The 20,961-nt window shown below is 40.6% G+C and overlaps 1 protein-coding gene across 2 annotated transcripts in view; it reads right to left on the bottom strand.

The window, feature by feature from the left end:
- UNC5D (unc-5 netrin receptor D) overlaps positions 1-20,961 on the bottom strand; it is a 620,692-nt gene that overhangs the window by 103,546 nt on the left and 496,185 nt on the right. Inside the window, exons 5-7 of one of the 2 annotated variants that reach the window (XM_060085992.1) lie at positions 12,738-12,918; positions 11,730-11,897; positions 9,794-9,958 (exon numbers count right to left, since the gene is read on the bottom strand). In XM_060085992.1, coding sequence (XP_059941975.1) covers positions 9,794-9,958; positions 11,730-11,897; positions 12,738-12,918 — 514 coding nt within the window. The remainder of the gene's footprint in view (positions 1-9,793; positions 9,959-11,729; positions 11,898-12,737; positions 12,919-20,961) is intronic. The other variant, XM_060085993.1, reaches the window with a different exon arrangement.

Below are 20,961 nucleotides of genomic sequence, written 5' to 3'. Positions count from 1 at the left end.
ACTCTGGATATCATTAGTTACTGGCCAAATCTATTAGATATCTTTTAAAAATACAAAAAATATGGAAAAATCACTAATTTGGGGATGTGGGAGTGTCAAATGATGGAAGTGTTGACATGTAACAAATATCATTGATCCAGAAGAGCTGGCACCAGGAGGGTAACCCTGGGATCTGGAGATTGTGTATGGTCTAGTAGTGCATATGGTGGATTTTTCCCCCAGCAGTGAGAAAGGATTTTTAAATGTGTGTTGACAAATTAGAATTTGCTTTATGAAAATTTATTTTCTAACGCAATTGTTAGAACATGTGTATTTCATAACAGGAGAGAAACTCTCAGTATAATGAAGAATGATTTTCTCACTTGGGGATCATCCAGGCTTCTCTCCTGGGCCTTCCCCTTGAGTTATTTTTAATTATTTGTTACAATCATAGGATTTTAGGACTTGTTGGGACCTCAGAGATCACCTGGTCTGTCTCCTCCTCATAACTAAATCCCCCCTGCAAAGGAAGACTGGAAAATCAAGAGCTGTTCTCTCAGCTACTTATCAGACGTTTCTGGGAAAGGATATTGACACTTTGGTCTGACACCAAGTTGAAGAATCCTCATGAGTTGTTAGGGTCCTTGTAAACCGTGTTCCTCCAACTAACAGTATGTCTCAAATTACCCCTCGGAACTGGTTCATACAAAGAACATAATTTGTGTCCCATAGATCTTAATGTGAAGCACATTCTATTTCATTAGACACTATATTAGTCAGATATATTAGGAAATGTTTTAACAAAATATCTAAAGTGTCACTTGTCAATTCTTCCACAGAACATGGAAAACGCACTTTTTCTGCCACAGGGATCCCTTTACTAGAACACACACACACATTATTATTTACACAAATGGAGTGCTTACTATAGATGTCAAATGCTTTGCATGGTTTAGGTCATTTCCTCCTCAAAACGAACCCTCTGTAATAGGCACTATTATAACTTCTATTTTATAGAGGAATAAATTTAGGCTTAGAGAAATGAAGAAATTTGCTCCTAACATTGCAACGGAAATTCAGACTCAAGCAATCTGACCCCAGAGCCCAGATTCTTCAACCTGTTATCTATAGGATACATGTTCAAATCCTATAGGCTTAGCTCATTCATTTCTCTCAATTCTAGGTTCATGTCCATTTCTAATTTTTCAGAAAGAGAATAACATCTCAACTGAGAATCACAGAGGACCCTGGAAGGCCATTCAGCCTTTGCTTTCAATGCCAACTCAACCCAGGCCCATCCTGGACCAGCCCTAATGGAAACTCAACCTCCGTACGTTCTTGTAATCCCCAGTTCGGAGCCAGTGCCTTCCCTGTGGCTTCTTGGGGATGCCATCTACAAAATATTTCTCTTTTCTTTGTAATGAATTTGTATTCCCATCAACTATCTGGCCCTGTGGCTAAAATTTCCCGTCCTTAAGAAACGTTTTTAAGCTTTCTACTGGGTTTTCTGTCTCCGGTTTACACTGTCATGGGGATCTGTTCTTATTTGTCTATCTGGTTTTCTTGGGTTTTTTTTGTTTTGTTTTGTTTTAGTCTTCTTCCTCTCTCTCTAATGTGATGTGTGTACCCTAAGTAATGTGATCTGGAGGTTATGTATCCTGTTCTCCAGCTGCCCAAATTTAATTTTAAAGTCCTTCCTATTTACAGGAGAGGTGTTTTATTTCAATTCCCCTCATAAAATGAACAAAGTTAACAAGATGTATCAGAGATAAACAATCTTCCAGACATGTTTCTGGAGTATGACAGCACTTCCTGTCCAATTCCACCAAAAGAATGTAAGCACAGTGTAAACGTTCGTGTGGGAGTATGGTGGTGGTGGGTCAGGGGGAGTTGATAGGAACAGGAAACAGAATAAGAAAGAAACAGAATAACTGCATGGATTTCTATTAGCTGAGAAGGAAATCCTTACGTAGGTTACTCTGTCATGAATAGGTACATGTGGCACACGTCTGGGAAGAAATAAAGAGAAGATGATGACAGAGGGAAAATTTCCTGCATCACAAAAGGCATCTTAAGTCCTTGTTTCAGAGCTGGTTGAAAAGAAAGGCCACAGATTTTTAAAAATTGAAGTATAGTTGGTTTACAATGTTGTGTTAGTTTCAGGTGTACAGCAAACTGATTCAGTGATATATATATATTCTTTTTCAGATTCTTTTCCCTTATAGGTTATTACAAAATATTGAGTATAGTTCTCTGGGCTATTCAGTAAGTCCTTGTTATTTACCTATTTTATATACAGTAGTGTGTGTATGTTAATCCCAAACTCCTCATTTATCCCCCCCCCAACCCCGCTTTCCTCTTTGGTAACCATAAGTTTATTTTCTATGCCTGAGGCCATAGATTTTTAACGGTTTACTAAATACATATCAATCATTGTGGGCCAATGGATGAAGGTCAGTCCTTACTTGGAAGGGGGGATTATGCTCAAAAAGACAATCAGATGTCTTTATCTTCTTGTTAACAAGGTATAAATGTAGAAAAGTCCACAGAGGGTGGATAACAAAGCGCAGACATTTTATGGTAATTCGCTGTATATGGCTCATTCTTTTTCCTTTTTATGCTCAATTCCACCCAGGATGTGGCACTAGAGTTCAAATCCTCTTATCACAAGGCACAAAAGTAAAAGTTTTAGCCTTGTGGAATTTTTAAAAAATGCTTTCACTAAGACACATGAGTATTTTCTTTTTTAATTAAGCACAACGGAAACTTCTGTTGTGAGCCACTTCACTCTTTCTTGTTAAAGCGTGTTATTCACTGGTCTTCTTATTGGGTCTCATAACGGGAAAGTATTATTGGGGCATGGGAGAGAGAGTGTGGCTAAGTTGCTAATGACACCACGTATGTCCAAATCTACATTCTTATCACTCCTGTGGGTCTGCAATATTATATCCACATTTTCTATGCAGTATACATAAAGGCAACTCCAAATTAATCAATTGTTTGTTATGCAGAAAGGCAGCTATTGCGTATTTCTAGGGAAAATCTTTATGGAAAAAGGAATACCTACTATGTACTACAAATGGAATGGAAATGGGTTTTTAACATTAAAACTACTTGGGGGAATTAACAAGCAGTAGGAAACTTCATGACAACTTAATGCATTGTGCTAGCATGTTATCTTGCTGATGCCATTTTTATTTCTTTGCTATATAGAATTTTACTGTGCTATAATTAACCAATTATGTAGTGCAGTGGGCCCTGAAATATGACCTTATCCAACAAAAAGTTTTTAGGAGAGTCCAGTGATTCCTGACTCTTTGCCCAAAGACAGGACATGACGGTTTTCATTTTGGTAAAGGGACATCCATCTGTTATAATCTTATATATGAAACAGACATTCTGTAAACCACTAGCAAAAAGTAAGAGTTGTTTCAGATGCACTTAGCTAACTCTGGAGTGAAAATTCTCTTACTCAGTGCCCTAAGAAATACAGGGAAGGGACCCGGGTAATTACTGTAATGGATAACAATGAGGCTTAGAATGATTCAAGAGAAAATGCTTACCAAGGCAACCTGTACTCTGATGTGATTACAGGCTCACCTTTTCAGGCGCTTCCTTTAGGTCACTTAAGTAGATAGTTGAAGAGACAATGTGGTTAGATTATGAGATGTAGCTTGGGGATGTTTATTTGAACCTGCTATTGTATAGACATCTTTATCCTTGATGAGGTTTCCAAACTGTCACCTCCAACTTTTCTTATCAGTGTACTCAGGAGAAATGAAAACAAAGCACCATGTGACGGATCTTTCCATTTTTGAACTGTCAATGTTGAAATGACCTATCTCACATCCTGACAAGAAGGACGGATCAGCTATCAGGTAGCTCAGCCTTGAAGCTTTCCTCTCTCTTTCGGGTCCCTGTGGCATTTCTCTGGCTTCATTCTCACTGCACATCTGGGCACTAATCCCCTCCGAAGCAGATTCACTCAATCCTCTGAAGCCAAAGCCCTTAGTTTTCCATCTGCTGGAATAAAAAGGAGAGGGAGCAGGCTCCCCTTACGTCTCAGACTCAAACTAAACACCCCACTATTTTCACCCTTCTGTTCCTGCCAATGAGGAATGTACATGTCATTTACATGGACATTTCTGTGATCCTCCCGCACAGAAGCAGCTAAGTTCAGCAAGTAGAAAGGACAGGGGTCAGAAAACTACCTGATTTTGATGTTAAAGCTTAAAAAACATGGATCCACAAGTTCTTGTCTCTCGACGGTCATCCCATGTAATTATCTTCCTCGAAAAGAACTGTTCTAGCATAAAGGCACTGGATGCTTAGTTTATGCTTGTAATTTGGAACCTCGGACTCACTGCTATTGGTACCAACTGCTTAATCTTACACTCCCTGGTCTTGGGGCATTGATTTCCTTGTTGAGGGCATTTAGGTGTGGCCATCTGTGATAGCATAACACTAAGGTCCTGTGCTCCAGTCACAACTGACCTAGCAACAATCATACCCCAATGTTAAAGTGACCACTCAGAGCTGGCAGCTCCATCTCTAGGAGAAATGTAGCCCTCAGGGACAACAAAAGGAATCCAGATGCTTTGTTGAGAGCTAAATAAAATCAAAGAATTGTAGGTCATCCAACAGCCAAGCAATGTCATTGTGTAACTGCCAAGAGAAGTTGGGAATTGAGGACTTGCTTTAGGGTCGTATCTGGCATAAAGGGAAAAAAAATGTAAAAGAAGGAAATCCCCAAATTGGAACATGACCTAGATCGTTCACGAAGTGACTGCTCCATAAAGCTGTTGCCAAATGCTATTTTAATCAAACCAAACCTTCACTAGATCTCTATCCTGAGAGCACAGCTAGTTTCACCAAGAGCACTCTGGCGAAGTACCAGCTAGAAGCATAGAGTGATGCTGGCATCATCTAACTAGACTGCTGTTCATTGATTCCTGCAGAGATAGTAAAATGCTATTCATTTTTGTTGACATGAGTAGCCACTCTCTGTCTAAAAGGGCAGAATATATCCCGGTGTTGGGCTCTTAGAAACATACCCCTTTCCCACTGATGTATAAATACATCTCATTCACCTCTATGATTTCACAGGCTTCACTCTTTTTCCATCACAAAGCTTAGTCATTGTAGCCATCAAGAGTCTCTGATCATGTCTGACAGACATCTTTTTTTTTTTTACATCTTTATTGGAGTATAATTGCTTTACAATGGTGTGTTAGTTTCTGCTTTATAACAAAGTGAATCAGTTATACATATACATATGTTCCCATATCTCTTCCCTCTTGCATCTCCCTCCTTCCCACTCTCCCTATCCCACCCCTCTAGGTGGTCACAAAGCACCGAGCTGATCTCCCTGTGCTATGCAGCTGCTTCCCACTAGCTATCTATTCCACTACTGGGCATATACCCTGAGAAAACCATAATTCAAAAAGTCATGTACCAAAATGTTCACTGCAGCCCTATTTACAAAAGCCAGGAGATGGAAGCAACCTAAGTGTCCATCATCGGATGAATGGATAAAGAAGATGTGGTACATATACACAATGGAATATTACTCAGCCATAAAAGGAAATGAAATTGAGTTATTTGTAGTGAGGTGGATGGACCTAGAGTCTGTCATACAGAGTGAAGTAAGTCAGAAAGAGAAAGACAAATACCATATGCTAACACATACATATGGAATCTAAGGAAAAAAAAATGTCATGAAGAACCTAGGGGTAAGATAGGAATAAAGACACAGACCTACTAGAGAATGGACTTGAGGATATGGGGAGGGGGAAGGGTAAGCTGTGACAAAGTGAGAGAGTGGCATGGACATATATACACTGACAGACATCTTATTATGCATATTACAGAGGCAAAGAATGCTAGAAAAACCCATGCTTAAGTAGAAAAGGGAATAGGGGAACAAATAGATTAAAAAGAAAGGAAAGGCTTACACAGCATTTTAAACTCATGGGGGGATTTAACAGAGCTCTCAACCTTCAGTGCTGAACATATTATAAACCTCACTGTTTCCCTATCCGTCTTATTTCCACTATTGGAAAATGTAAACAGAATATCCACTAAACTGCACATGTGAGACTAAAACCACACATGGCCAATGTCCACAGGAGGGTTTCATTCAGTACTTAAAGCAACTTCCTGAACCTCGGCTTGACTGGCTCTAAGGAAAGAACTATGCTTTGGAACTTCCCAAGTACATATGTGTTTGTGATGGTTAATTTTATGTGCCAACCCAACTGGGCCATGAGGTGCCCAAATATTTGGTCAGACATTAGTCTGTGAGGGTGTTTTCAGATGAGACCAACATTGAAATTGACAGGCTGAGAAAAGCAGATTGCCCTCCATAATGTGGGTGGGTCACATCTAATCAGCTGAAGTCCTGATCCTCTCCAAGTAAGAGAGACTTCTCCTGTCTGAAAGCCTCTGAACTGGGCCATTGGCTCTTCCTGGTTCTATAGCAGCCTGCCAGCCTTTGGACTTGAACTGAAACATTAGTTCTGCAGATTCTGGACTTGCCAGCCTCTATAATAACATGAACCAATTTCTCATAATAAATCTCTTTACATATGTATGTATGTATGTATGTACGTATGTTTATAGCCTGTATCTTATATACGTATCCTATGGGTTCTGTTTCTCTGGAGAACCCTGATGAATACAATACCTCAGATTTTAAAATTGGGATCTAGACTGGTCACTATCCTCTTAATGCTGGTAATTCCTTTTAGCCCTAAACATAACTCTTACTCAACTAAAAAATAACTATATATTGCAATACAAGTGCAAATGAATAATATTTACATATTTGATAACAATTCCTTCTCACATTAGGAGCTAACCGTTGTCTGTCTTCAATCAGTAACTCTAAGACTAAGTGTCAGTCAACCAAGGTTGAAGCTTGACATTCATAGAATTTTCCCCAAGCCCAAGTTCAGTTGGTGGTTGTTAGGAAAGGTTATTACTATGGTTATCTAAAATTCAACCAGTACTTTCTTTTTTTTTTTTTTTCTTTTTGCGGTATGCGGGCCTCTCACTGTTGTGGCCTCTCCCGTTGCGGAGCACAGGCTCCGGATGCGCAGGCCTAGCGGCCATGGCTCACGGGCCCAGCCGCTCCGCGGCATATGGGATCCTCCCAGACCGGGGCACGAACCCGTATCCCCTGCATCGGCAGGCGGACTCTCAACCACTGCGCCACCAGGGAGGCCCCTACCAGTACTTTCTTATTTCTAATATTTCAAAAGTATCTAATGATCATCTAAAATAATCAGTAGCCACATAGTTATACTGTCAACAGCTTTTTAGAAGATATATGAGATTAGAGTCCTAATCAATGGAAAAATAAGTTAAAAAACATGTTAAAAATAGTCATACCTTAAAGGTATATTTCAGATAACTCTGGTGGTAGTCAAGGGTGGCCTACCCAGAGACACATTTCCTTAAACTTCTTGCTAATGAGCTTGTGTTGTTTCCTTACATTTGAAAAGACTGGAATAGACACTTCATCAAAAAACATAGATGAATGACCAATAAACAAATGAAAATTTGCTCAATATCGTTAGCCATTATGGAAATTAAAATTAAAATCACAAATCTACTTACTCATTAGAATGACTTACTTTAAAAAGACCAATACCAAGTGTTGGCAAAGATGTGGAACAATTAGCACAGTCACATCTTAGTGGTAAAAATTTAAATGATTACAGCTACTGTGGAAAGTTTCTTATAAAGTTAAATATCTAATTATGATATGACCCACCAATCCCACCTCTAGCTATTTACCCAAAAGAAACGAAAATACATGTCCACACAAAGATCTGTACACAAGGGTTCATAGCAGCTTTGTTCATGGTAGCCCCCAAATGGTAACAACCCTATGTCCGTCAGCTCATGAAAGGATAAACAAATTGTGGTAGATCCATAAAATGGAGTACTACTTAAGAATAAGAAAGAACTAATTACTGATAGAGGTAACAGCATGGAGGAACGTCAAAAGCATTATGTCAAGTGAAAGAAAGTAGAAGGTGGTTGGGGTAGGAGGAAAGGACTGACTGCAAAAGAGCATGAGGAGACTTTTGGGATTAATGGAAATGTTCTCTGTCTTATTTGTGATGGTGTATACAACCGTACATGTTTGTCAAAATTCATCCAACTGCACAATTAAAATGGGTGGGCTGTATCATATGTAAATTAGACATCAATAAAGCTGATTTAAAAAAAATGTTTCCTTACATTTAGGAAGGGGACGGAATGTATTTATTCGAGAGCAGGCCCTTTCATCACTGAGACTGGTGGGTAAGTTCCCTTTAATTACAGACCCTTGTACTGTATCTGACACACGCAGGCTAATCAGTACTAGTACCAGCAAACAAGGGAACTATGGGCTATGAGAAAGTGCTTCTTTCAATGTTTCAATGTATTAACCATTTAGACTTGAAAATACTACTGTTTGTAGAGGCTTGCTTTCAAGCATAGCTAGTCATATTGATACAGAAAAATAAATGCAACTTAGATGTTTCCTGCATACCATAATCTTCCCAAATAAAAAGGACATGTATTCCTGAAAAGATGACAAACTAACTACACTGTTTCTTTTTTGCTGGATATTTTCCAAGAAGGCAACCTGGTTCTAGAGAATAGGTATGCCCTGAATCTCCTGTTTTTGAAGGATCTAAGAAAAATCAATACACCTTAGCACATCTGAGTGGGCAAGTAGAGAAGGAATTGATATTTACTGAGCACCTATTCTGTTCCATGAAATATTCAAATACATTATTTTATCACTGAGCACAATAACCAAAAATAGGTACTTTTTTGGTACTTACAGTCAGAGAAGTTAAGCAGCTAAATGACTTGCCCAAGATCACAAAGCTAGTAAAGGACAGCACCAAATTAAAACCAATCTCTATGTGGCTCTATTTGACCCTCCCATACTTTCATACCCAGGCAGACCGTCCCTTGAAGATGGCTGTAATGTAATCTCAAGAATAAAGCAAAGGCTTGGGAGTTCTGAAATGAGCATTCTATTTCCTGCCTTGCCAGACCAATTTGATACAAAACCCACCCACCTCCTCAGTGCCATATTTTCCCCCCATTTGTAAGGTAACAGTCACAACACATCCCTTTGTCCCAGAACCATGGTCTCTGAGGATCATGAAACACTTTATAGTGCTGTAAAATTCCTGGGACAAATACAAGCATATGGTGATCCGTATCAGAATTTCACCAAACCTAAAAATGCTGGCCCCTAAAAGAAAAGACTTGCTAAGCTCAAAAGTCTAACTCGTTTTCTTTCATCATGTATCTTCAAATCATATCCAGTTACGTCCATCATAAAGATACACATTTGTGGAACTGACAGTGATAACGATGTTTAAAATGACCCCATCTCAGGGCTTCCCTGGTGGCGCAGTGGTTGAGAGTCTGCCTGCCGATGCAGGGGACACGGGTTCGTGCCCCCGTCCGGGAGGATCCCACATGCCACAGAGCGGCTGGGCCCGTGAGCCATGGCCACTGAGCCTGCGCGTCTGGAGCCTGTGCTCCACAATGGAAGAGGCCACAGCAGTGAGAGGCCCACGTGCCACACACAAAAAATAAAAAAAAATAAAAAATAAAAATTTAAAATGACCCCATCTCTACTAAACATCTCTTTGTCTACTTTTCGACACTTTTCACCCATATTCTCTTTGCTCTGGGAGATTTTGTTTTCTGTGAACTTATTTCACCGAATTAACGGTCATGGCATTTCTTTTCCTATGCTGGACAGACACAGAAGATGTGCAACAGAAGGTGTTACCTAGGATGCAGAGACCATCTGTGCAGTTCTCGGATTCTTGGCTTAGGCCTTCGCAGAATTTGCCCCCGTTTCTTGGGGCCGGGGCTGTGCACTCTCGGATCCGCAGATGCTCGCACTCCGGGCTGCAGACTGACCACTCACCCCACACCTCCCAGCTCCCGTCCACTTCAAAGGAAAACAGAGGGAACCATCGTTAGAATGAATCTGGCAGCTGTCGGGAGACTCACCCCAGGGCCACTGTTGTTCTTAGAGCTGGATTTTAAACCGTCACCACCACCACAAAACAAAATAATATATGTGTTTATCTTCTCTCTGTGGTTTCTTTCCTAAAGAGACAGGCTAACAAAAGCAGTGGCGTAATTCTCTTGCTATTTCAGGATGAGACTAATTTACTGAATTTGGGCAAATATTTGAATTACCCGTGCCCTTGGGTTAGCTAATAATGTTATTATCCATTCTTTCCCCATCTTTCATGCCCAAATGCATCTTAGATGGACAGATACACTATGTGCAGGAACCACTGGTAATCACCACTTCCTTGTGGGTTGATAGTTTAGAACAGAGAGTAGAATAAATGCTCTTCAAGTCCTAAAAGCCCCTCAATAATAAAAAGTTAAACCCATATATACTGACAGTATTAAACTAAAACAGGTCAGCCAAACCCCAAGATGCCAAGACTTACACAAATAGAATTTCTTGGGTCGTGCATTGCTGCTGTATGTAGAAACGAACAAACTGAATCTAATTCCCCTAGAAAACCACCCTAGAGATTATGGCAGCTGTTGGAGACAAGTGTCCCACTATCTCCCAGGAATAGGCCAACCATACTTATGTGGGTTACTGAAGACACTGCCATTTTTAATCTAGAGCAGCTAGTCAAGAGCAGGGTAAAATACAAATACTGAACTTGAAGCAAAATGTCTGAGTCCTTATCTTGGTTCTGTCAACTTCTTGGTGGAGCAACCCTAAGCAAGCACTTAGCCTGACTTCACTATTTCTGTCAACTGGGGTTCATAAAAATCACAACACAGAGCTAAGTGACATTACATGTATACATGTATCTTGCACAGTACCTGGCACATAGTAAGCACTCAATAAATGTATATTGAATACAAATTCAAAACAAAGCTCCAAGCATATGCTGCTGGTGAGAGCCTGGCCTTAGCTCTGAGTGGAACTAGACTCGCAATTTTAAAGACACAAGTCTCTGGTCCAGTGTCCTTGGAGCTAATGTTTGATCATGCATGTGAGACCCAGGATCAATTCTTTTCTCAGTGGGAGGATATGCTTTTCATTCAGAAAGTCATCTTCCATCTCAGCTACTCCTCATTGTATAAATTGGGTGAGAGCCAATAAGATGAGCAAAAGAACTCATAAAAGCCATATTTGGTAAATGAAGCCTCTCTCTATTCAGAGAGGAAGGCAAGCAGAGCCCAAATTCGAAATGGAAACTGCTGTGTTACAATCTCTGCCAATTATATTGCCAATAAATACAAAGGTAGAACTGATGAGGTTAGTTGACTGGTGACTGATGATAAAAGGTCAAGGATTTGGTACCTGTTTTGTGCTCAAAGACAACTCACTTAATCCCTATTATACAGATGAATGCTACAACATGGCAGAACCCAAGGAGAGAAGGGGATGGCTTAGCCCAGTCAAACACTGGTAGTATAAAAATATGTCAAAACATTTGGCTTATTGATGGTGAGTGTCTAGGGTCATCTGAGTATTCAGAAAAAATTATGCCCCCAAACAGAGGTATTTCACCCATGTTCTTGCTATTACAATGAGTTCCACATTAGCACTTTGGACAAAGGCTCCACTTGAAGAACTTGGAAGATGGTAACTTTGGAAAGGAAGGTTCTACTGAAAGCTTCACACCAGCTCAATAATGTTGGTGGATCCGAAGGGAAAAGGGAATCTACATATATCTCACCAGGACAAAGAGAAGTGCAGGTTATTTTCTGCACTGACATTCCCTCACAAAAGGCTCCACCATTGAGAGGAGCTGGGTTGGTGCAGGTCCGGGAACGTTTCTGCCATCCTCTACCACAGCGAACATTGCAGGCTGACCACTCTGTCCAGGAAGACCAGCCTCCATTCACTGAGAGAGAAAAACGGGGAGGGGAGAAAAAAAAGGAGAGGTATTTACTGATTGCCTACTATGTGCAAGCCACTTGCCAGGTGTTGTGAGTTGAGTACCAAGAGACTGGCGGGGACCCTCACCGGCTGCCCCATCGTGAGGCAACAGTGGGGCTGAGCTAGTCTCCACCCCTCAGTCTACTCTTCTGATACAGGAGGGATGCAGAGAATTTGCATTGCAAGGAAATGATGAACCACAGGAAGAACTCATCAACATATCTCTAAAGCACTTGAAAATCCAGAGTATGAGAAGAAAATATCAGCATTTGAATTTCTATTAACTTTAAGTGCTTCAAAAATAAATCCCAGGGCTCTTCTATTGTGGAAGGGAGTGCCTTTACTTCAATAGCTGGGAATTGCATTTATACAATACCTGAGATATTCAGCAAATAGTCATGTTTGTTTTTGGTGGATTTCATATGCCAGGAGAGGAGGTGCCGACAGCAGGTCTGGGGAAGATGGGGGTGTGGGTGTTGGGTTTGTGAAGAGTGGGAAGCAGAAGTTGCCCACCTCCTTTCGTTTCAAATATAAACACAATGGGAGAAAACAAACAACTTTTTAAATTATTTTGAAAAGAGATCCAAAATGTCACTGACTATCTCCAGAAGTCCAATTCTGGATGAAAGAGAAACAGGCATCTGCCTTCACCTGTCAAAGGGGTGAGGCAGGAGAGAACGCTATAATGGATAACCCCCAAAGTCCTTTCCATTCTAAACACTGAAAGATTTAATGAAATGCACCCCCCTCTACCTCTCTGCTTCCTGTCCTATCTATCCATTCCTGGCCTTTGGGCTGGTCTTACCATAAACCACCACTGTGGCTGACAGGCTCCTCCTCTTGGCTACGATGTTGGCCGCCATGCATGTATAATTTCCGGAGTCCGAGAGCCGCGCCTGCCGGATGATGAGGTTGTGGTCTGCCCTGGTGTCAATGTTCTCATCTTGTTCAGAGTCAATGGGCTCCTCGTTTTTCAGCCATTCCACCTATCAGGAGACAGCAATGTTTATAAGTCATTAAAAAAAAAAAGAACTTTCCTGGAGTTGGAAGATGAGCAGTTAGGGCATATGGGAGAGAGCTGTACCTAACATACAGAGTAGCAACAATGATTTTTTAAAATCTTTATTCCATATCCTATCCTTTTTGGTATACTCAGGACATGAACACTCAAGCTAATAAACTGGAGGCCGGAAAAGAACCTAAATATCCTATTGACTTTGACCTATTTTCTAAAAATGCAGTGGGAGAGAGGAAAGACTGTAATTAGGTCATTTCATTATATTTCATTGTGTTACAACTCTGATGACGATGATGATATTTTAATAACTGGCCCAAAATGGAGCTCAGAAAAATCAACACATATATGTGGAATTTGTAATTGGTGCAGAGAGGATATTATGTTGTCAGACAGGGTTTGAAGTCAATATGTTTCCATTTAAACACATTTTAATAAAGATGTGATGATGTCTAAAGGCCAATGTAACACAGATTTGGGTAATCATAGGCACATAAATGAAACTCAGATCTCAATATTCCCTGGTTTTGGGGATATGTTTCTTTGGTGATCATTTATGTTACTACTTCAGTGATTCAGCAGACATTTAGGTTGGATCAGGCATCCCAGACATCTAAGCCTCAGTCTCCCTTCCAAAGGAGCTCACTTTTTACATCCTCTGAGCGTAGGCTAGTCCATCTTTGGTTTGTTTTCTCTAGCTTGCTCCTACAGAACCTATTTCCCTCTTTCCATCTCCACCCTAATCCTATCCTTGGTCCAAAGTTCTCTTTCCTTGGACACCTGAGGAAGACCCAGATGAGACCTTCTGCTCCCTGGATCCTCATCCTCCCCACAGCTGGGGTGCACCATCCCTACATCTCTTATTTCATCAAGCAGACCAGTCTTCCCAGACCTAACTGCGTTCCTTCCCCATTTTGTCCTTTGCTTCCACATCTAAACAATGTCTCCACTCTCTCATGACATCTTGGTAGCACCAGATGCAGCTCTTGTTTGACAATAACCATTTAGCTCTAGTTATCAGTATGTGTTATACACAGGAATTTAACAGACACATCAAAACGGTAATTTAGGGCTTCCCTGGTGGCACAGTGGTTGAGAGTCCGCCTGCCGATGCAGGGGACACAGGTTCGTGCCCTGGTCCGGGAAGATCCCACATGCCGTGGAGTGGCTGGGCCCGCGAGCCATGGCCACTGAGCCTGCGCTCCACAACGGGAGAGGCCACAACAGTGAGAGGCCCGCGTACCACAAAAAACAAACAAACAACAACAACAAAAACGGTAATTCAACACAAAAAGCAACGGCAATGACTACAACAAAAAGACACCATATGGAAGCACATGCGTCTGGGTTCTTTTCACCATACCCTCCCTGCCCACCACTAGCATAGATAATTGAAAGTTGGCTTTAGTTGGCTCACTTCATGTTTATATCTAAAGAATTCTAATTTATTGCCAATAATCAAGTAACGTCTGTTAGACAGCAATTTGGTCTAATAAATATTTTTGGCTTCTATAAAAAGGGATTTATTGGGGACTTCCCTGGTGGTGTAGTGGTTAAGAATCTGCCTGCGAATGCAGGAGACACAGGTTCGAGCCCTAGTCCGGGGAGATCCCACATGCTGCGGAGCAACTAAGCCCGTGCGCCACATCTCCTGAGCCTGCGCTCTAGAGCCTGCGAGCCACAACTACTGAGCCTGCATGCCGCAACTACTGAAGCCCGCGAGCCTAGAGCCCATGCTCTGCAACAAGAGAAGCCACTGCAATGAGAAGCCCACACACCACAACGAAGAGTAGCCCCCGCTTGCCACAGCTAGAGAAAGCCTGCGTGCAGCAATGAAGACTGAACACAGCCAAAAATAAATTAAAAAAAATTTTTTTTAAAAGAGATTTATAAGAAGAAAACCTATAATGATCTTTCAATATTTATCCCAAGTACCATCCCATTAATGAGAGTATAGAATACCAAAAGTCATCAGCCATCCAAAATCTAACCTAGATGAGGTCAATTTTTAGAAGAGAAAATGATGCCAAAATAGCCAAAAGAGATCTGAGAATTGCTTTAAAACATGAAGAAGAGCTGAAAAAGCAACATGGTACAGGACCGCGAAGTAAGGAAGCAAGCCTGACTACCAACCCCAGGAGTTCCTCAAGGCATCACCACGTGCCAGCCTGGTGGTTTAAGAACTAATGATGACCCAGAGCCCAAAAGCACTGCTCTGTTTAACAAAGCAGGACAGTGGAGCCAATATTAAAACACAGCTGACCACCAGCCCAAGACAAAATATCCTTCACTCCCCACTAACACTGCATATTTTCCAACCATTCATTCATTCATCTGACAAATATTCCAACCTTTACTGAACACTGGAGGTCGTCCTGAGAGTTGAGTAAAGTGAGATAGACAAAACCAGCATAGCCTCTTCTTTCATGGATCTAACTTTTAATGGACAAGATGTTAACAAAGAGGTTAAATCCACATCACCACCAGAAAATAAGAGCTGTCACCAGTATGTGAGATGAAACACTGTAAAGCCAATAGGATTCGATTTTTTTTTTTTTTGCGGTACACGGGCCTCTCACTGTTGTGGCCTCTCCCGTTGCGGAGCACAGGCTCTGGACGCGCAGGCTCAGCGGCCATGGCTCACGGGCCCAGCCGCTCTGCGGCATGTGGGATCTTCCCGGACCGGGGCATGATCCCGTGTCCCCTGCATCGGCAGGCGGACTCTCAACCACTGTGCCACCAGGGAAGCCCAGGATTGGATTTTTTAAACCACCATCACTGTTGTGTCACTGGAAAGAACAAATTGGTCAGCGTAAAGTAAGTCTGAGAGTCTGAGGAGCTTTGGTTCCACTCCACTCTCCTCCTGGTCCAGAAATTCGGAGTGTAAATTGCCTGACTTTCTGATTATTAATTTCCCATCCTTGTTACTTCTAGCACCTACAAAGTCGTTCTCTCCTGTCTCCACCTGAAGTCACCTTCTTATTCCATACTTTCCCCCCAAACAGCTGGTCAGGAAGTCGGGAAAGTCTGGCCATGGTCCATAAGTAAATAATTCCTAGTGAGGAAACAACCAGAAAGAGCCCTGGGGGCAGTGACCCTGGAAACAGAAAAGGAGTCCCAGCACCTGGAAATCAAAGAAAGCTTTCCTAAACAAATCTTGGCCCAGAGAAAATTAAAGCCACAATCATCAAGTAGAGGTCTGGTTTCAAATTGAAAACTTATATAAAAATACATCATACACAAAATTAAGTGGGCAACAAACTAGGAAGATATTTGCCAGAAATTTGATATATAAAACAATAATAATATGATGATCTGAGGGATACTGATCTGAATCACTCAAGCTCTCATATCAGTTGATGATAAAATGCCATCCAAGATAAGACAGAAAAAAACATGCTAATTAAACAATTGAATAAATATTCTATACCACTAATAAAAAAATTCAACAACAATATAATGACATTTTTCCTACCCAAAGAGCAAAGATTAAAATTATACAAGCATACACAGACACACACATACATATAGTTTTTTTTTTTTTTTTTTTTTTTTTTCTGAACTTACAGAGCATGGGGCATTTCTGTTATTGCTGTTCTACGATTATCTCCTTTCTAGGACGACACTAATAGCCTCTTAACTACCTGGTCTGTCTGGTGCTTCCATTCCTGCCTCTACAGTTGATTCTCCACAAAGAGATCAGGTAATATCACTTTCTGGGTCCAAATCCTTCAACAGCCTTGAACCCCACTAAGAACAAAATTGCAAATCCTTACCATGGCTAACAAAGCCCATCTTGGTCTGGCCCAGAGTTAATTCCCCATCTTAGATTCACTAAGTAACCTCTGCACAGTCTACTCCAGCCCTACTGGACTCCTTCCTGTTCAAGAAAACTCAAAGCCAGTTCCAACATCAGGACCTTAACACCTGCTGATCCCTCCACCCAGAAGGCCTTTCCTGCAAGTATCCTACGGTTCAACCCTCTTTTCATTCAGGTCTCTAATCAAATATTTCCTCCTTAGAGAGGTCTTGCCGAACAATCCTTTCTAGTATAGCAAGGCCCCTTCACTCCTGGTGTCCTGTTTTAATTTTCTTCCTAATATTATCTCCATCTAATAGGCTTAAAGATAGTAAAAGCCTTCTGTTCTTGTAATTGTGATCCCAGGAATTTACCAAAGGAAATTATTAGGGCTACAAACAAGGATTTAAACAAAATAAACTAGTTTTTTTGCAGCAAAAAAGAATGAAAGAAAAAAAAAGTATGCCAAAGCTACAGGCCAAATAACAGACCTTTGTTTAAATAAATGATTCAGTAATAAAATATTATATAGCACTAAAAGTCTTGATTTCAACTAGTGAAAACTCTGAAAATGCTCATAATATATGGAAGAGTCAAAATGCAAAAGTATGCTCATTGTTATCATAAATTTGTAAAAGCAACAAAAAAAAGAAATCACAAACATACATACACTTAAAAAATGCTTGGAAGAAAATGCAATATGTTTGCACAGGTTTTTAAGAGAAGACTAGGAGTAACTTGTTTTTCTTCTTGGTGGTTAATTGTGGAACATTCAAGGAAAAAGTATTTAGTAATCTGAAAAAAAATCACTTTAGCTTAAAAAAACTCCTTCACTTATGTAGCACAGTGGTATTCAAATTTATATTTAACCATAGACTGTTTCCTCAATTTAAAGCTTATGTGATCATAGGATATATACGATATGTATCATATGATATCGCTTATATATGGAATGTAAAAAAATGGTACAAATTAACTTATATACAAAGCAGAAATAGACCTACAGACATAGAAAACAGACTTATGTTTACCAAAGGGGAAAGGGTGGGAGAGCAATAAATTAGGAGTTTGGGATTAACACATACACACTACTACATATAAAATAGATAACTAACAAGGACCTACTGTATAGCACAGGGAACTCTACTCAATATTTTGTAATAACCTGTAAGGGAAAAGAATCTAAAAAAGAATATATATATATATCTGAATCACTTTGCTGTATACCTGAAACTAACACATTATAAATCAACTATACTTCAATGAATAAATTAAATAAATAAATAAAAATGAAGCTTTTCAGAAAGCCCCAAGTGAAAAACAGATAAATAAGGAAAGCTCTTACAACAGGTGCAGAAATGAGGGTATTGGAGTCACAGAAATGAGGGGCCCTAAGCTGCAATGGCCCACACCCAGGGCCACTGTTTGTAAAATTCCAGGAAAGGTAATTCACATCCTTCTTCCCTGTCTATGTCTATCATGCCCAATGGAGATGTTCAGCGAACATGTACCATCATATAAGCTGACCCTGCCATACAATCTACCGCCACCCACCTACATGTGTACTATGAACACGTACAATGGTCTGCTACTTGGTCTCCCCAGATCATAGCTTGAAAACCATCAACACAGGATGAAGGAGGTATCCCAGGTACATACACATTCTGGTCTACTTGGTGTTCACGCTGTCATGACTCAGGTCCATCAACCCAATTATGTCTATAAACAATCGGCACATTAGGAGACACCTAACTGCGGGGGGGTTTTTTATTTGTAAACTAATAGTTTATCCATTTAACTGATGGCAGGATCTTTATGAGAAAATCAGTTTGGTATTTTCTGGGCTTATAAAAGTGACAAATTGCTCTTCGATTTATGCTTTTGTCACTTAGAGAAATGTTAAAACACTTTTGATGAGCTAAGTGCTCCTAATGTAGAATAGTTTAATAAATAATAGAAAAAAAGCATTCCTACAGCAGCAGTTGCAAACTAGAATGTTCCTGGGGGCCAGGGAGGTAACGTAAACTACTGAAGCGGAGCTGGGGGCAAACATCCACGTGCGTTGCTTGCATGCTAAAGACAAGGGGCTATTCTTCATGCCCACGAAGGAATGAGCTCACGCTCATTTTTCTTAAAAAATGTTATTTTCTTTCTCCTTTTGTTTCCCCACTTTAGACAGAGACAAGAGTATTTTTAAAAATTAATGAGGGCTTCCCTGGTGGCGCAGTGGTTGAGAGTCCGCCTGCCGATGCAGGGGACACGGGTTCGTGCCCCGATTCCGGAAGATCCCACATGCCGCGGAGCGGCTGGGCCCGCGAGCCATGGCCGCGGAGCCTGTGTGTCCGGAGCCTGTGCTCCGCAACGGGAGAGGCCACAGCAGTGAGAGGCCCGCGTACAGCAAAAAAAAAAAAAAAAAAAAAAAAAAAAAAAAATTAATGATAGTGTAATGAAAAATGACCGTGAACTCATTTTTGCTTTAAAATTTCTGTTGCTTTTAATGTATCACAGTGGTCTGCACATTTATGGAGTATGTAGCTTCAATATCAGGATGTACGGGGACCTGGTGCTGATAATGACAAAAATGTAGATTCCATGGTTTGTGCAAATAAATATGCAGCCACCAGTTGGGTTCACACTACTGTGACCAGTTAACCAGATCCTTCCATCTTTCTTGAGAAGCCACAGCTGTGTATTTTCATGTACTATTTCTTGATTCTAACATGATGGCTCATATATTACAAAATATATTGTGAGGGTCAAACAAAACATATCCATGAACTCCCTCTTCTCCAAATACTACAACACAACAGCTTTCTGGCCCTTTGTGAATGTTATCACAAAGAGGAGCTCAATGTCCTTCACTGAAGTTAATTCCTTTCGGTAAGTCCGCTTCCCCCATCATCCTAGAATGTTCCGGTTCATAGGTATCAGGACCCATTCTCAATGCTTTCTCATGTCAAGCACCTAAGAATTTTTGAACTTATATACAGTAACCTACAAGTATCATAAGGGCATGAATACTGAGTTCAGAAATGATTTTATAAGAGGTTGTCAACACTGGAAAGCCCCCATTAAGCTCTTAACAAAAGCAATTCACATTTTCAAATTAGCATTATGGGATCCATACAGTGATCACCTGAGGCTAAGGGACATTTTTTTTTTATCACTGATCCAAATGACCTCATACTAACAGGTCATCTCTTTGACAGAGAGGCTTAACTTTCTGGAATGTCATGGGAGGCATTCACGCCCTGAGAGGAAAAGAATTCTTCATGTGGTTTCTACTTATTTAGCTTAGATGGATAATCCCAGTTAGGAGTGTGGGAAGTAACCAGCTACTTAGAGGTAATGAGCTAATGGATTTTCAGGATGCATGAGTTCATTAGCATAGTGTTATGTGCAGATGGTCTGCAATTTGTAGATTTTTCCAGTTTATAAACAAATCTGGAAAAGCAGACCATCAAAGACAATTAGATTTCATGCCCAACAGCAGGTTCCTGCTCAGTCATTCTGGTCAGCTGGGGACAGAAGGTATGTAATTGACAACCCTGTAGATTTCTTCAACAATAGGCAGCATGGTGTAATTGGATGGGAGTTAGCCTCCTTTGGAAGAGCGATGCTTCATGGGAGATCATCTTATCTGAGACATGGGTTACATTTGAAAATCTCTGCATGAGTCCTGACATTTCGCTTCTTCTGACCTTTTGTCAAAGATGTCCTGTGCAGGTATACACATAAACTCTACACCTAAAGGTTTATTTCCATCAGACAGCATGTCAGCTTCTAATGCTCCTATTCTTGTTCTTAATAATCCATAAGAGCATGAGAAGGTGAGTGCTGTCATTAATCATTTAGGAATGTAAAAGCTAGAGGAGAAAGAGAAAGCCACTTTAATAGGCCAGCTCTCTTCCTATGCAGGATCCCAAGCCTGTGGTCTTTTGAATTCTAGATAGTATCAAGCTGGAACTCTCTCTCTCCTCTGTATCCCACAGAAAATGCTAATGGGGGCCATTTGTTGGTATCATCTACCAAGTGTTCTTTTCTCCCCCACCCCCAATTCCAGTCCTCTTGGGATTTGCTAGATGAAATATAAAATTGAGTTGCTCATATATATTAAAGATGTAACCTCAGATTTCCGACTTTAGAAGCTTTTCAATTCATCTACTCATTGCTTGGGGTCACTTTCTTCTTGCACAACTCAGTGGCAAGCTCCTT

Source organism: Mesoplodon densirostris, chromosome 20, assembly GCF_025265405.1.
Source record: "Mesoplodon densirostris isolate mMesDen1 chromosome 20, mMesDen1 primary haplotype, whole genome shotgun sequence".
In the NCBI taxonomy this organism is placed as follows: domain Eukaryota; kingdom Metazoa; phylum Chordata; class Mammalia; order Artiodactyla; family Ziphiidae; genus Mesoplodon; species Mesoplodon densirostris.
Note: the sequence above shows the minus strand (reverse complement) of the source record. Positions and strands in the feature narration are given on the sequence as shown.